Here is an 18577-nt window from a genome sequence, read left to right as displayed (position 1 = left end):
AAGACAAAAATTAAACACTAAAACATATATTCGTAAGTATCTTTGTGCTGTCTGCCGGCGCGATGTTCGTTAAAACAAAGACATTAAACCTTAAAAGACTAGCTACTCAATACACATAGGCTTACAAATATATTCTAACCTAATACACCTAACTTTAAAAATCTTTAATTGCAACCTTTACTCTGTCTGCCGGCGCGATATTCGTTAGAACAAAGACATTAAACCTTAAAAGGCTAGCTACCCAATAAGTATAGAGTTGCAATACACTATAGTCATATAATAAATATTTACCATTAATTGAGAAAATTATAGTTGATTCGGTTTTATTATATATATATATAAAAAAATGTTTTGTTTTAAAATATTAATTGATATTTATTTCCATGATAAAATAAAACATTATTATTTAATAAACAAATTAAATTAAATTAAAAGATTCACCAAAACAAAATTTACTTTAAAATCCCTAAGTGTCATTTAGTTTTAAAGAAAAAATATTCTAAGTCCAAATAAATTTAAAAAAAACTAAGTCCCAGAGAGTAAGAATCTTGAGTAGAGTGTCGCAGATTTTGTGTATTTTAAAATCGCCGTAAGAACTGATTTTAATTGGAAAAAATGGGTTTTTATAGTAGACGAGGGCCGTGTAGCGATCCTTAGTGTGATCTTAGAAACTGTAGATCTTAATTAATAGTTAAATGTGATTGGCTGGACCTAATTGAAAACCCACACATGGGCGTTACTTTGAATCAGTACGATAATCAGATTTAATTGTCTAATTTATTGATTATTTTAAGTTTTAAATAAGGGAACCCTGTTTTGATAATCTTGTAAATTCATAATATATGACATACATGTACAAAAGATAACATAATATTATAAGTAATAATATAATATTACACCGAGTATGAGGTGCAGACGAAGTGCAAAACACAAATACTGGGCGTACCAGGTGAGGAAAAATAACAGAGTACAAGGTGCAGACACAAGTACTCTGAAATGTTGTGGAAGGGAGTAGATAGGTTTAAAAAGGAATAAACAAAGACTTTACTTTAAACAGTAAGCCGGACAGCGACAACCGAGTACTGAGGCTGATGAATGACACAAGGCACTGAAGTCGACTGACCACGATGGTCAGGTCTATTGGGTTTTTATAATAATTAGAACTATTGCCAATTTGGCAATAAATATTATTTGTTAATTCATCAGTCTTAGGCAGCGGATGTGCTGTCTGTATTTTATTAAAATAATTCTCACGATAATGGTAACGTGACACTATCACAAAATAATTATAATTATTCATGTGAATTTTGTGAATAATTTTATTTTGTTTTTGTACAACTTAGTTTAATAAACTCTTACTACATATGTAATATTTAAACTTTGAATTTAAAATTGTTAAATTTTATATAAAATTAAGATAATTTACCTTATTGTAATTATTTATATAAAAATAAAATATTTTCTATACATTATCTCATCTATTGCATTTTAAATTTTAATTAAAAGATATTTGATACCAAGCAAAATGATAAGTACTTTTTTTAACAATTATGAGCACAATAACATATAATTTAATGTTTTTAATACAAATATAAATAAGCATAAGTATTTTAATTATATGAACTCTATTAAATAATAAAATAAAACCTTGGAAGCTAGAGCTATTGGTTGGTACATAAGGATTTCGTTCGCTACCGGGTTCCTACTAAAGCGGTTAGCCCATATGACTAATAATAACTAATCTAATTAATATGTTTTTTTGTATAATGTGATTTTCAAATGTATAAATTCATATTTAAATTCAATCGAACGTCCGCAAAATACAAATGTACAATAAATACATTGAACAATAAAATAATTTTACATACAATGAGAAGATATACTCCAACCAAGTCAATCCACGGATTCAACGATTTGACGCACAGTGGGGCAACGAGCATCAAAAGTTGGCATTAAATCATGGAGCAAAAAAATATATTTCTAAAATTAATATTATTTTTATTTTTGTCCATCAGATATATAAAAAGTAATTTACATAATATTAACATAGGTGTTTATTTATTTTAATGACATTTTGACAGAAATAGCTATTCAATTTATTAATAAAAGAAAAATGGATTATTTTATGTTTTAAGTTTAAAATTAGTCATGGTTATTGTCATCATTTCATCATTATCGTCATCACAATCCTTGTTATCATCATCATCATCACTATCTTTGACATATTGAAGTATTGCGTTAGTAATGAAGTGCATCAATTGGCATTAATTGTGTTTTTTCTTTTACTTATAATTACTGGATGTGAACTTAATAAAAACAAATTTAATATATCTAAATTAGATTTTTCACGACAACATTTCCTTGAGTTATGCTCCCTGATGGTGAAGCGAGATTATTAATGGTAATAAATCGAACGCTCACTTAAATTAATTTTGTTTGATATTTTTTAATTTGTTTGATTAATGCACTAAATATTAAATTTAACAAAAATTAAATAAAATTTACAAAATATTTGCTCCGTAATTTTATTTATAATTAATTTAAATGACAATATTTAAATACAAGCATAACTTAGAGCGCGTCGCTGATGGTTCACCGGTGGAACGTACACTGAATAGATTTATAATACAAGATACATTGCTGACCAGCTAAACAAAGATAAAAATACAATATTACAGTGTAACTCGCGCTAACACTATAAATGCTCCGTATTTTTGGCAAAGGATAGTGGGGTCGGGAGCAAGTGATTACGGAAAAAAGTGCAACCCCACCCCACAACAAATCCAAACCCGTCGGCTATTCTAGCAGAGGCTGCAAAGCGAAGTTGGATCGGGATAAGATGATTTCGGAAAGGTAGTCCAAACGTTTCGAACGTACGCCTCGCTACGGAAACCAAGGGTTTGCTCCGCGATCTAGAGAAGGCAAAAGCCGGTTATCAAGTAGGCCACAGATTACGGAAAGAGGTATCGAATAGGTAATAGAAGATAACGAAGGGGAATTTCGGATTGCGGCGCACCAATCGGGTTGTTCGTGGAGGGAAATATACAGAATTAGAATACTCACTAAAACCCATTAATATATTATATTGAAGTAGAGTATTCGAAATTAAAGTACGTTGAATGTATTTAATAGAGTAGGCAAAAACGAATATACAAGTATTCGCTGAATAAATACATTTAAACTTGTAAATTTGAAAATAATACAATAGTGAATTGTTTGTCATTCGAACAAAACGAATACGAATCGGAAATTCAATGTATAATAATTGACTAAGAGAGTCGCCGTGTACGATAAATAATATTGTAAACATAGGATATTAGTTTCTTTTAAAAATAAAAAAATTAACGTTCCTTTATTAATTAATGTTTCTTTATTGTCTCGATCACACACATAAAAAAATTTCGTTCATATTGAAGTAATGTAGTACTTGGAATACAAATTGATATAATTATCATTAGAAAAATACGGTTTAATGAGAGACTCGAACGTAAACAATAATATTGGTAAAGGAATTACGTTGTAAATTAAATAAGAAATAAACGTTTTCGATGAACTCCAAGAGCGGACTGCACGTTGTAATCGTGATGATCCTCCGTTGTCGAATGGCAATATCTTATGGAATCGAGGTTTGACACGCGATCTGAAAAGTAAACAATATAAATGAAAATAAAATCCAAGATAACAACTAACGAAAAGCTTACAGTACCATTTTGGAGGATCGACGAACAGTAAGGGAGGGCAAGCATAGGCTAAAAAAAAACCAGCAGCACAGAACTATCAACACATCGTGAGTACAACAGACGTGAAAATATTGTAGATTTACCAAAGGCCGTGCATTATCTAAAATTTACAAATCATATTAATGAATACAGTCACTATTATACTAGAGGAGAAAATAAGAAGAATTAAATATTTCATTTGTCATACGATTATAAATTACACATTTTAATAAATAATCACGTCGTTGTCGTTATACTTTCATCAGTAAAGATATTCATATAAACAACAATTGCTGCTTATGCAATAAGATGAACTCCATTAAACACAATTCGATAAATAATCGCATAACTGAATATAAATAAATATACACGTCAACCGGGCAAAACAGATGCACAGACTGAAAATTACAAAGTCAAATCAATTAATACTGCCATTACCATAATAATATATCTACAATATAAAAATTATATTATAAATACAACTGTTATGAAATTGTCAATAACACGTTTCAATAAGAAATAATCATAAAAGGAATCACAAATATAAATGTAGTACACGAAAAAAAAAAGTATATATATATAGAGAGAGAGAATGTATTGACTGATGTAGTACAAATTGCAACAATAAACAAAATACAAATCAACCTAATGATTAACATTCGTTAATCAAAATTAATTTAAATGTAAAAAGATGAACTCTACTTTGAGAAATGTAATTGACAATTAATTTTTTTTAATGAATTACCATTGCTATAAATCCAATAGTGATAACAGCCAGAAATCTTCAGTGTATTCATTCGGGCACAACAGATACCATCTAAAAATTACAAAATGAAAATCAATTTATCGGTGCCATTAACATGAAAAATCTACATTAATTACTGACCGACCAATATTATTTAACAAATAAAAATGAATTACCCGTGTAATACATCCGTTGTTCATTAGAACCAGCACTCTTGGGCAACAGGCTGAGCCATTATTGAAACATTCCTCAGGATACAACAAACTAAAAATTACAAAATCAGATCAATTAATATTGCCTTTACCATAATATAATATATCTACAATATTATTATTACAATTGCTGTGAAATTGTCCATAAAACATTTCAATAAGAAATAATCATAAAGGTGATCACAAATATAAATGTAGTACATGCAAACAAAAAATCAATTAAAAAAAAAAAAGTATATATGTGTAAATATATATATGTATTAGGGTGGTCCTTAATTTTCATTTTTTTAAATTTAAACAGGCTACCCCCGGAATTTGTTCAACTCTATAAAAAAATAATTTGTGTCAAATTTCATTAATTTTGGTCAACCCTAAGCCGTGCCTCAAGAGGGTTGAAAATTCAATCATGAGGGCAGTTTTTCAATAATTGTAGTTTATCTCAAAATGTATGACTTTTACATAAAAGTTTATAAGAAAAAAACTGTAGATATAAATATTTTACATAAAAAAGTTATTACTGAAAAAGTCTTAAATCAAATATTTACCTCGCAAAAGTTAAAAGTTCAACACAATTAAATTCCTGGTACTATTTTTTCAACTTTTTTTTTTTTTTGTAAATTACCGAGTCTCGGAAATCAAATTGCCCACCTTCATTGCTTTCCTCCTGAGTTCCTAGTACAGTTTCACAATTTTTCTCGATTGGTAAATACAGTGCGCGTCTACGTCACTTGCCGAGGATTTGAAAGTTAGCTTGCCTATACGGAACGCCTGAACTAATAAGTCACCGAAACATTCGTTCATACTTAATCATCAGTGAGCGTATCATAATGTTTACACTATTAAAAGTGTAGGAATTGAAATCAATCTTACTAATTTGTATAAATGTAAATTAAATTTATAAAATAATTTCTTTATGTAACTCAGACAAATTGTATTATTCCTCGAATAACACATATTGTTATATAAAAATAACGTTATTCCGGATTATTTTAGTGATAAAAATAAAGTTATCAAGTTACCATTTAGAGTTAAGAAAAGTTAAATTGCCAAAATTAAAATATTTTTACTCGAATTAAAGAAAATATATTTTTTTTATTATAAAATACTAACGGTCCATACCAACATAAAAAATATTCCATGACTAATAAATTGCATATTACATCTTAAAAAAAAATTTTTAATTCTAATATAATTTTTATTTTACAAGAAATTAAATGATTTAGAACAAGAATTAATATCTGATCAAATTGGAATGACTGATAAGACTGATAATTAATCATTATTTATAAGAAAAATATTCATATAATAAATATGTCATCCCTTTATATTTTGTTAATTTCACGTGAGTTTATAACTAATTTGTCTACCTTAAAATTTTTGAAACTTATTTATGTCGATTTACACATTTTTGTATTTCAATATCTCAAATATAATATGCAACAATAAAAAAAATTTATTTGAAGAAAATGGAAATTTTACAAACTTGTACAACATTAAATATAATTTTAATTTTAATTTTTCTGGCTAAAAGTTTTAATGGCCAATGTATTTTTCGTTTTACATAATGTAAAAGCGATGGTTTATTCCTATTTATTTGTTTATATATAAATTTTTCTTCTTGTTTCCATGACTACAAATTTATATTGTTTAAGTTAATATTTTTAACAGTCACGGGCGATTTAGGCGTGACACGGAAATTTTCTTAATCCCTAAAACCCTACAAAAGTTGCCCAAAACCTCTTTAATATTTGATTTTTTGTAGTCAGATATTTAATTTATATCTCTGCACGAAAAGTTAAACATGAAAAACAAAACCAAAAAGACTATAAGCCATCTAAAAACTGGACATATAAAATCAAATTCCATTCTCGTCAACATACGTTCAAATCCTCATTATATAGGCAAACGTCCTAGTAAACGTAAAATTATGAAATTTTATAAAGATCTTTTAACATTTTATGAAGACGAGGATACAACGATTCAAAAGCCTGAAACTTCCAAGACGTTTCAATCAAAAAAGACACTTAATGTTGGCCATGTTAAGAAAATTACTAAAAAACAAACAACTATCAATAAAAGACAAGTAAAAAATTCTGATGCGTTAATTTTGAAACGTAAAAATCAAACTCGCAATAAGTCAAACGCTAAGATATCTACTAAAAACAAATCAAATTCAATTAATGTGGAAATACCATCCGAAGCTGTCAAACATATGAGTAAGATTAATTTATTTTATATTAATATATTTTAATATACAATTTATATATTTTACATAAAATATTTATAATTTTTGAATCAATAGATCCGATTGTATTGATAGAAAGAATTTCACAAGACATTATAGACTACTATATGTCTAGTAAAAAAACTAATGCAGACGAAATAGTAAATAATTATGGTGAACAAGAAAATGTAAGAATTAACAATTCTGAAACCCACAAGATGTATCGAAAAAAGAATAGAACTCCTGTAATCGACATCAACATACGTTTCAATCCTCATTATGTTGGCAAACGTCCAAGTAAACGTAAAATTATAAAATTTTATAAAGATCTTTTAACATTTGATGAAGACGAGGATTCAAGGATTCAAAAGCCTGAAACTTCCAAGACTTTTCAATCAAAGAAGAGAGCTCATCTCGACGACGTTAACGATTCACGTAAAAAACTTAGACTAACAAATAAATATGAAGACAAAGAAAATAATTCTTATACTCTTAATTCAAATCGTAAGAATAAAACTCCTGACGTGTCAAACGTCGAGATATCTACTGAAAACAAATCAAATCCAATTAATGTGGAAATACCATCCGACAAAGTCAATCATATGAGTAAGTGTCATTTTTTTTATAATAATATACACATGTGCATAGAATGAGTGGGTAAAGTATGTCAGCTGCATCACATTCTTGATATTTTGTGTCTTGCTAATATTGCGATCTAAAACACTATACGGCCCCAATATGTATTGAAAATTTAGACTAGGGAAAAAGCCTAGTTGTTTCCACCCAAATGACGCCTCTGTTTTTATGAATTTTAGAGTTATATTTTGTTTTAATGTTTGAAGTAATAAATTAATAGTATATTTCATAGAGCTTTAGTTTTTAATAATTAAATTTAGTCTAATTAAGTCACTTAATTATACATATAACACTTAAACCATAAAATAATCTAACATTTAACTAACATTTTGGAGGGTGCTAATTGGATTTTCTTCTTACCCAAAACAATTATACAGGATGTCCAACTAGGTTAGACATATTTTATTATTTTTGATCAAATAATAATTTCGTTGAAATAATAACTTAATATGTACTTGTCCTAAAATTATCATCGACCCACAAAATTTTTTTGTAGGATAAGGCTGAATAATGGATATTTTAAAATTTTGAAGAAAATAAAATTCCAACAAAATTATTGTTGTATTATAAGTTATAAGTCATATCAAAACATACGTAAATTGAAAAAATGTTGGGGGGTAATTTTGTCAATTGAGGGGCTTAGCACCTTCTTGTTTCTCAGTGCATTTATGACAAGAAACCCTAAAGGAGTTCCTCGGAAACCCTTCTACACTAAGTTTATTAAGCGAATAGCAAAACTACGTTACTTTAAACATATTTTTCATTTTTGTTTTGAAAATAACAAACGAATTCTTATGAAATTATCATAGTAATATTTATTTTTATATATTCTTTTTTAAAGTTCCAATGGTGTTTATAAAAAAGATTTCGTAATTTTATAATAATATAATTACTTTTTAATATAAAAATAATTTATTTTGTATAAAATTGTTATCAAAAAATTAATTTATAATTTTGGTATTTATAGATCCTTTTGTGTTGCTCAAAAGAATTCCGCAAGAAATTATAGATTCCTATGTGTTTCATAAAACAATTAATACAATCGAACTAGAAAAATTAGTAAATAATATAGAACTATCTAACAATGTTGATGGCATAAATAATTTTGATACACCATCTGATAATCCTACAAAAAATAAAAAGTTATCTACGAATAGCTCTACAAAGAAAGTTTCTAAGAAAAAACGATCAAAAAGATCTAGATTCAATTGATGAACTCATCTAAACATTTAATTTTGATAAATCAACAAGCAATTTAACTTATAACTCTTACATTTTTTGCCGCAGAGACTATAGATTTAATTTAAACAAATTTTTATTGAACTATACTCTGCGGATGACTTATAATTGTTGAAAAATCAACAGTGTTGTATTATAAACAACTTTCAAGTTGGTAATAATTTTTGCAAACTTTCGTTCAAGAATTTTCAATTTAATGAATAGTTTCGTTTCTATCATTCATTTTGTACTTTATTTTTTCCATTATATTTTTTATGTTGTTCTAATCATAAAAATTGTTTTTTTGAATTTTTTTTTTTTATTTAAGATCTAATGAATATTTTTGTCATTGGATGTTCAATGATTACACGATGCATATATTTTTTTTTATTTATAGATTTTTTGTGCTATAAATATTTTTAATTGTTCTTTTTCAATTATGTAATTCAATTAAATTTTTTAATACATTTTTGTACTTATTTGAAATTCGTAATTATTTAAATAAATAGCAATAAGATAACATTTTGCTAAAATATATTTAATAAGAACAAATATGTTTTTATTTTTATATTATACAAATAATATTTTGTTTTTTATATTATATTACATCATAATTAATGAAAAAAGAAATCTAAAAAGTAATAAAAAATTAAATATATATCTATATATATATATATATAGATAGATATATTAATTAATTTAAAAATCTTTATTATAAAGTAATAATCAATACTTAATGAAATTTGGTAACAAAATGAAAAAAATAGGCGTATTTATTTTTGCGTAGTTTTTTGCGATTGTATCCTAAAGTATTAACGATAGGAAAATATATTGTATGATAAAATATTTTTTGAATTAAATTTTCAATAATATTTGTCTTCAGTACTTTTTCCATAAAACGGCTCATTTGATCACAAAATAACAAAAATTCATTTCTAGAGTTTTTTATTATATTATCATACGTTTATATTGACAAACTAATAGATTATTATTATTTGTTGATTTCTACAAGGTATAAATATTATCGAAATAGTATGGTCAGATTGGACATTACCTACTTAAAAATACCTATCATTATTAACTGTGTTGATTACATGCGATATCATAAACAACAGCATTTTAGTTCATATCTTTACATCAATAATAAACGTTAACGTTTAACATTGAGGTTTCGTCGAGATAATTTGTAGTCTGTGTATTTTATGATTTTTTAAACTCAATTATTACTTTTTTATTTAATTGAGACTAAAAGAAATTTACGAATAAGTATTTATTAAATTGATAATAGTTCACATCAACTCGATGGATGTAAATTACCACAANTTGATAATAGTTCACATCAACTCGTTGGATGTAAATTACCACAAAATAAACAAGTTTTATCGGTATTATTTTTTAATATTCGAGAAGTTAATTTGAGTGTTCGTGATAGTGCGCGTTTAGTGATCGATGAAACATTGATATTCTGGCGAAAAGCTCGAAAACCTACTAAAGAAGTTCGTAATTGTTTACCAAAATTAGAGGAATTGTACAATACATGGAGTAATTTGCAAAAAAATTTAAAAATAAAAATTAATTTTTAAATTATTTTTTGTAATTGCGAAAAATAACATAAAACATATTTTAAATATTGTAAAAATCGATTAAAAATAAAATAGGATAAAATATTATGTAGATCATAAGTTATACGAGTTGTCATTTAAATCTGTTCCACTCTGTGTGTATATAAATATGTATAGTTATTATTAGGTGCATTAGTTTTATTATCATTTATTCGTATTTATTTAGGACATTAAAGTATTTTTGTGTTAGAAGTTCATTTGCCATTATACAGCATAAAAATAAAATTATACTTAGCTAAAATTAAAACTATATAAAAAATATTATTAATTTAAAAACTAAAAAATATAAAACTTAAATGCTACAAAACATTACTGAAAAGTCGGGGATACCTATTTCGGAAACAACGTTACCATTATCAACGCTAAACACATAATGACACCCCGACTTGAAAAAACTCTTTTATATTCCCCTAGTGACGTCATCACTAAGTAATATTATCACATTTTGCCAGTTTACACAAGTTTAAAAATTAATTTTTCAGTGGGCCAAGATCCTAAATAATTACATTGTTTTTATTTTTAAACATTTCTATTGCCTCCTTAATATTAAGTTCTTTGTAATTATTTACGTTTTTAATTAATTTTATAGTTTTAATGGAGTGATTATGTGTCAATAAATGTTCAGCCACGGGAGATTTCTTAACTTCTTGATTTTTAATGTTTTTTAAGTGTTCTTTAAACCTGACCCCTATATTTCTTTTTGTTTGTCCTACGTAAAATTTATTACAACTTTCATATAAATGCCTAAATTTCCCCCTTCTTCTACCTTATCTTTAGGGTTACCTAATAAATCTCTTAAATTATTATTGTTGTTTCCCCACGCTAGTGAGTGTACTAGCCGCTCTCCTTTCTTTATTCCACTTTTGTGTTCGGACTAATTTTGAAATTATGTTTTCGTAATACTCATTAAATCTAGGTATTTCTTTTATAACCGCAATTCTTTATCAAAATCTATTATATTCATCGGAATATTAATTAATCTGTAAACCATGCTATTAAAAGCTGCCAATTTGTGTTGCCAGGTGTGGTTCGATGTATTCGGAATGTATCTGAACGTGTGCGTGTTTTTCCGATAAATTTCAAAATTTAGTTCCCCTCTGTTCTTTTAACTAATAAATCCAAAAAAGGCAATTTTGCCTCTACTTCTTGTTCATATGTGGATTTAATCGATGGGTAAAAGAATTTAAATGTTGTATGAAAACCTCCATATTAAAATCTTTATTTATAACTGCAAAAATATCATCTACATAACTAACCCAAATTTTTGGAAAATCACCATAAGTGTGTTTTAAATTTGTTTCAAACGTATTCATGAAAAGTTTTGCTAAAAATGGCGATAGCGGATTTCCCATTGCTGTGCCCTCAGTTTGCTCATAAAATTTATTTTGAAACTGAAAATCATTTTGACTCATACATAACTTTGTTAAATTAATAAGCTCATTTATTTTATCCTGTTCTATGTTTTGTTCCTTTAGCCAGTCTTTAAGAAAATCAATTTTTATATTAATCGGAATATTCGGAAATAAGTTTACTACGTCAAAAGAAATTAACCTGTCATTATTTTGAATGGTATAACCAGATAATTGTTGAACTAAGTCAACATAATTTTTAACTGAAAAGCTATCGAATTTTTTAATAGATGAAAATACCCGTACTAAGTGTTTAGCCAAATTGTAAGTCGGATCAATAATATTCGAGACAATAGATCTTATATTATTTTCTGGATTATGTATTTCTGACAAAGCATATAGTTTCGGTATTTGAGAGTTTGGAATTTTAATAAAAACCCTAAACTTTTCTTCAATTATTAATTTTGAACTATTGATAACGTTTGTAGAGTCCTTTAACATTTTCTTAATGGATTATTTTTATTTTTTTTATATGTTATATGTATTATATTATTTTATATGTTAAAAGTGATCAATTATTATTATAAAATTACATTTATCAGACAAAACTTGTTTAATTATAACAATTAAATCAATTAAAGATCAAAAGTTTATTTATAAATAAAATATTATTGTGTACTTCACAATACGATAGAGAGCACACAGGCGTGCCAATTTAAGTTAATTATTGAAACATTGTGTTACTACAAAACTTTCTATTATGCACATTCATTCCAAAATGAAAATAAATAAAATATTTAATTTTATAAACATGGTCACCCTCAATCAGCTATTGAGGGATTTCCGGGTTATTCAGATCACTCATATTTTAATACTAATGCCTTACTTAACGAATAATAAAGAAATTAATTATGACAAATTATAATCAAAATAGACAGTATTTAAGCAAAAGTTTTGGAGGTATAACTTAATTTCTTTTCTCCTTAAAAATATATAAATTTTTATTAGTTTTGGGAAAGCTAAGACAGAATTAGTAGGACTAAGCCTTTTCTAGACCTCTCTCGATAGCCACCATGTTATTTAAAATAAATAAACTACTTATTAGTAGTTCATTAAGCTATTAACAGTTAAAAAACTATTTGAATATGTTGAATAACTATCGAATAATTTTACTAATGGAATATTTATTGAATGACAATCAAAAAGTTCCATAGTTAGTATTACATATTTCTCATCACTAATTGTAAGGCAAAATCATTTCTAAGGTTAGGAAAATTAAATGGGGAAAATTATTATTTTTTTAAATAATAATTGGTAATGGCATAAATAAAATTTTGACTAGTTGATAACTAGTTCTGTTTTAGCTTCGATGCGAAGCTGAAAAGGGATTAATTATACTATGATGTGATTATTTTTATGTCTGTTACAACTTTTTCTCAGCTTTCACCGAACCGATTTCTTTCAACGATACGTCAAAAGATCACAAATCGTATTTAGTCGAAGACATTACCTTCAAAAATTGAAAAAAATTCCCTCGTTCCCCGTAAATGGGGGAAATCTCCAAAAAATATTTTTAATATTTTTTAATAATCCCTTTTTCATTCGACATACTTTATTTTAATCGGGATATTAATAAGAAACTAGCATGTAGCTGATCTTGTAGCTTTTGGAATAATCCACCAATTTTTTAAAAGTAAACACTATCTAAAGACTTGCATCGAAGCTTTTTTTTTTGATAGTGATTTTAATCACTGCCAGATATCATTATACTTGATCCATCTATGCCATGTCACTACTGTGCCACGACCCCCCTGTACTGGGTTTTATTACTTTTTAGTTATTAATTTTACTATAATATGTTTATTTTTTTAGATATAACCCTCAAAAAATATTTCCTCTTTCCACGTAATTCCCAAAAAAAGTACAATTTTTAAAAACGGAAAATTTCGAATTTTCAAACTTTAGTTTACATAAATTTGTCATAACATTTTGAAAAATGTTGTAAAATCAATACAATTTTATGTAAGTAAAAAATTTCCCCGTAAATGAGGGACATCTCTAAAAAAATTACAAATTTAGATTTTTGGCAGTACAAGAATCTATCATACATGTAAGAGAATTTAAGGATATCAATCCAAGAAAATCGACTTTAACCTTCCTTTTTTTAACATTTTCTTTTTTTCTATCTAATAAACGATGATATAGAATTTTTCTTAAAATATATTTTATGTATAATATCTTCTGAAATAATTATTCTTTAATTTCTAAATGTAATCAATGTATAATTGACAAGGCAAAAAAATGACAATAACTACCGAAATACTAGTTCAAAAGTTGCTATCAACTAATTAAACTTGCAATGTATTTTTGTTTTATTGATTCTGAAGTAATCTTTTGCTTCAAAACACATATCGTGTCTTTACCTATCATTTGATACGTCCAAAGATCACATATCGTATCTAGTATAAACATTACTCTCAAAAATTGAAAAAATTTCCTTTGTTCCTTGTAAATGAGGTAAATCTTCAAAAAATTACAAATTTAAAAATCGCTAATATTCTGGGGTTTTTCAATTGTTTTTGCATAAAACTGCTATAATTTCTTCGAAAATGACCAAAGCAATATAATTTTTTTTTAGATGCATGATAACATTTCCTATTATTGGGTTTATTCTTTTAAATAAATTTTACCCTATACCTGTTTACAGTTAAGAGGGAATTCAAAATGTCATCTTTCCACAAAAAAATTACTTTTTCAACTTAACTTTTGATAGTGTTCCGGAAATACTGACACTTTTATATATACCATAATTAAAGCTGATGTAATATACATGTAATGCATGATGCATTATTACGGAAAAATTTAATTTCGGACTTTATTTTGTCTTCACGGTGAATATTGCTACCAAATGCTATTGTAGTATGAAAATTTCTCGATTTTATATTTTACATTTTAAACTTCATCATGCTATAACTTTTTGAAAAATGTATGAATCAATACAATCTTTTCATAATAAGATGTATTTTATACATCTTTCATTCGACATACTTTTTTTTTAAATTGGACTATTTACCTATACAGGGTGATTTTTTTATTATAACCCACTCAATTACTTACAGAGTAATAATAATTTAAACCATTTTTTTTTTGGTTTTTTTTTTTAGTTACACATTATTTAAAACTTTTGATGTCCATCCCTTATGCCTTTGTTCTTATCTTATCCTTAGGTCAACTTTGTTTTTTTAAATGAGAACTCATATTTTGAATTTATTAAAATGTTTGAGTTTTTAATTCAATAGTAAATGGCTTTTGAATTTTTAATATAACTTCATTAGTTTATTAGATATAAACATTTAAAGTTTCAAATTTTTGAGTTAATATACATGTATAATACACAAGGGATTACAAATACAGGTAGCTAATTGTTTTTTTATGAAATCGATATTAGCAGATACACAGCCTTGTTATTATCAATGGTAGTGAGGCACATTGTTGTAAGTTTATAAATACACTAACTGACAATACAGAAAGTATATCTATTGATAGTTATAATTGATAATATACAATCCGTAACTGTGACAGCAATGTCATAAGTGTATTATACAATAAAAAAGAAAACCAAAAAAAAAAAAAGTTTAAATTATATTTATTCTACAAGTTATTGAGTGGGTTATGATAAAAAAATCATTCTGTATACGGTGAGTTCAAAACTAAAAAATGCACATAAAAAGTAGAACTTATTAAACTTAATTTTTTTAAGTGTTCCGGAAAGTTTACACTTGTATATATATCTTAAATTAAAGCTTATGTAATATAATTAATTATGAAATAAAAAATTTCGAACTTTATTTTGTTTTCATGGTGAAAACAGACATCAATGNATGACCAAAGCAATATAATTTTTTTTTAGATGCATGATAACATTTCCTATTATTGGGTTTATTCTTTTAAATAAATTTTACCCTATACCTGTTTACAGTTAAGAGGGAATTCAAAATGTCATCTTTCCACAAAAAAATTACTTTTTCAACTTAACATTTGATAGTGTTCCGGAAATACTGACACTTTTATATATACCATAATTAAAGCTGATGTAATATACATGTAATGCATGATGCATTATTACGGAAAAATTTAATTTCGGACTTTATTTTGTCTTCACGGTGAATATTGCTACCAAATGCTATTGTAGTATGAAAATTTCTCGATTTTATATTTTACATTTTAAACTTCATCATGCTATAACTTTTTGAAAAATGTATGAATCAATACAATCTTTTCATAATAAGTAGTATTTTATACATCTTTCATTCGACATACTTTTTTTTTAAATTGGACTATTTACCTATACAGGGTGATTTTTTTATTATAACCCACTCAATTACTTACAGAGTAATAATAATTTAAACATTTTTTTTTTTGGTTTTTTTTTTAGTTACACATTATTTAAAACTTTTGATGTCCATCCCTTATGCCTTTGTTCTTATCTTATCCTTAGGTCAACTTTGTTTTTTTAAATGAGAACTCATATTTTGAATTTATTAAAATGTTTGAGTTTTTAATTCAATAGTAAATGGCTTTTGAATTTTTAATATAACTTCATTANAGTAAATGGCATTTGAATTTTTAATATAACTTTATTAGCTTATTAGATATAAACATTTAAAGTTTCAAATTTTTGAGTTAATATACATGTATAATACACAAGGGATTACAAATACAGGTAGCTAATTGTTTTTTTATGAAATCGATATTAGCAGATACACAGCCTTGTTATTATCAATGGTAGTGAGGCACATTGTTGTAAGTTTATAAATACACTAACTGACAATACAGAAAGTATATCTATTGATAGTTATAATTGATAATATACAATCCGTAACTGTGACAGCAATGTCATAAGTGTATTATACAATAAAAAAGAAAACCAAAAAAAAAAAAAGTTTAAATTATATTTATTCTACAAGTTATTGAGTGGGTTATGATAAAAAAATCATTCTGTATACGGTGAGTTCAAAACTAAAAAATGCATATAAAAAGTAGAACTTATTAAACTTAATTTTTTTAAGTGTTCCGGAAAGTTTACACTTGTATATATATCTTAAATTAAAGTTTATGTAATATAATTAATTATGAAATAAAAAATTTCGAACTTTATTTTGTTTTCATGGTGAAAACAGACATCAAAGTTAATAAAAAAAAACCCAGCACAGGGGGGTCGCGGCACAGTGGTGACGTGGCATAGTTGGATCAAGTATAATGATATCTGACAGTGATTAAAATCACTATCATAAGAAACGCTTCGATGCAAATCAGTAGATAGTGTTTAATTCTAAGAAATTGGTGGATAATTACAAAAGCTGCATGATCTGCTGGTTCCTTGTTAATATCTCGATTAAGATAAAGTATGTCGAATGAAAAAGGGTTTATTAAAAAATATTATTTCTCATAAAAAAATTGTGTGGATCCATAAACTTTTCAATAAGTTATAGCATTATAAAGTTAAATATAAATAATAAAATCGAGAATTTTCACACGAAAACAGCATTTAGTAGCCATTTTCGCCGTGAAAACAAGTCCAGAGGTCAAATTTTTTTTTTTCAAATTAAAGTATATTACATAAGCTTCAATTTAAAATATATATAAAAGTGTCAGACCTTCCGGAACATTTTCAAAAGTTAAGTTGAAAAAGTTAATTTTTTGTGAAAAAGTTGTCATTTTAAATCCCCCCCTGTGGGCAGGTTAAGTGTCAGATTTACAAAAAAAATATACCAAATGATAAGTAAAGACATCAAGCATCTATATAAAAAAAAATTATATTGATATGTTCATTTTTGAAAAAGTTAGAGCATTATTAAGTTAAAAATATAAAAAAAAATTATTTTACAAAAATCGTAATTTTTTATTAACTTTGATGTCAACTTTCACCACGAAGACAAGTCCAGAGGTCAAATTTTTTTTTTTCAAATTAAAGTATATTACATAAGCTTCAATTTAAGATATATATAAAAGTGTCAGACCTTCCGGAACACTTTCAAAAGTTAAGTTGAAAAAGTTCTACTTTCTATATGCATTTTTTATATTTGAAGCCCCCCATATACATGGTGATTTTTTTATCATAACCCACTTAATTACTTGCAAAATAATAATAATTAAAAAATTTTTTTTTTCATTATCTTTAGTTACACATTATTCTTGAATTTTTAACTATGTAATACTTTTTAAGTTCATCCCTTATGCCTTGGAGGGGGGTCAACTTTGTTTTTTTAAATGGTAACACATATTTTTAATTTAATAAAATGTTTGAGTTTTTAATTTAATAGTAAATGGCATTTGAATTTTTAATATAACTTTATTAGCTTATTAGATATAAACATTTAAAGTTTCAAAATTTTGAGTTAATATACATGTATAATACACATGGGATTGTAAATACAGATAGCTAATTGGATTTTTATGACATTGCTGCCTCAGTCACGGATTGTTTATTATCAATTATAACTNAGTCACGGATTGTTTATTATCAATTATGATTATCAATAGATATACTTTCTGTATTGTCAGTTAGTGTATTTATAAACTCATAACAATGTGCTTTACTACAATTGATAATAACAATGCTGTGTACCTGCTAATATCGATGTTATAAAAAACCAATTAGCTACCTATATTAGTAATCCCTTGTGTATTATACCTGTATATTAATTCAAAAATTTGAAACTTTAAATGATTATATCTAATAAACGAATTAAGTTATATTAAAAATTCAAATGCCATTTACTATTAAATTAAAAACTCAAACATTTTATTAAATTAAAAATATGTGTTACCATTTAAAAAAACAAAGTTGAC

General features: G+C 26.0%; 1 protein-coding gene and 1 long non-coding RNA gene across 2 annotated transcripts; one reads left to right on the top strand and one right to left on the bottom strand.

The window, feature by feature from the left end:
• Positions 1–3333: 3333 nt before the first annotated feature.
• LOC126899414 (uncharacterized) lies at positions 3334–5579 on the bottom strand. The gene is made up of 5 exons (XR_007702579.1): positions 5222–5579; positions 4641–4728; positions 4465–4536; positions 3707–4117; positions 3334–3640 (listed from the first exon to the last, which is right to left on the bottom strand). It is a non-coding gene; the product is annotated as an uncharacterized LOC126899414 (long non-coding RNA).
• Positions 5580–6578: 999 nt separating this feature from the next.
• Positions 6579–8761, top strand: LOC126899182 (uncharacterized). Its single transcript, XM_050673782.1, has 3 exons — positions 6579–6892; positions 6979–7506; positions 8504–8761. Exons 1-3 carry the CDS (start codon positions 6604–6606, stop codon positions 8746–8748), a joined length of 1062 nt encoding a protein of 353 aa, XP_050529739.1. The 5' UTR covers positions 6579–6603; the 3' UTR covers positions 8749–8761.
• The last annotated feature ends 9816 nt before the right edge of the window (positions 8762–18577 follow it).

This window comes from Daktulosphaira vitifoliae, unplaced genomic scaffold, assembly GCF_025091365.1.
Source record: "Daktulosphaira vitifoliae isolate Bord-2020 unplaced genomic scaffold, ASM2509136v1 Scaffold_1, whole genome shotgun sequence".
NCBI classification, from domain to species: Eukaryota; Metazoa; Arthropoda; class Insecta; order Hemiptera; family Phylloxeridae; genus Daktulosphaira; species Daktulosphaira vitifoliae.
The sequence above is the reverse complement of the archived record's forward strand: the minus strand, read 5'-3'. Positions and strand labels throughout refer to the sequence as shown.

Bases quoted from the DNA above. Each gene is read 5' to 3' on its own strand.
- LOC126899182 (XM_050673782.1), top strand. From the start codon at position 6,604: ATGAAATTTTATAAAGATCTTTTAACATTTTATGAAGACGAGGATACA. The intron at 6,893-6,978 runs GTAAGATTAATT...TTGAATCAATAG, and splicing joins CGAAGCTGTCAAACATATGA to ATCCGATTGTATTGATAGAA. The intron at 7,507-8,503 runs GTAAGTGTCATT...TGGTATTTATAG, and splicing joins CGACAAAGTCAATCATATGA to ATCCTTTTGTGTTGCTCAAA.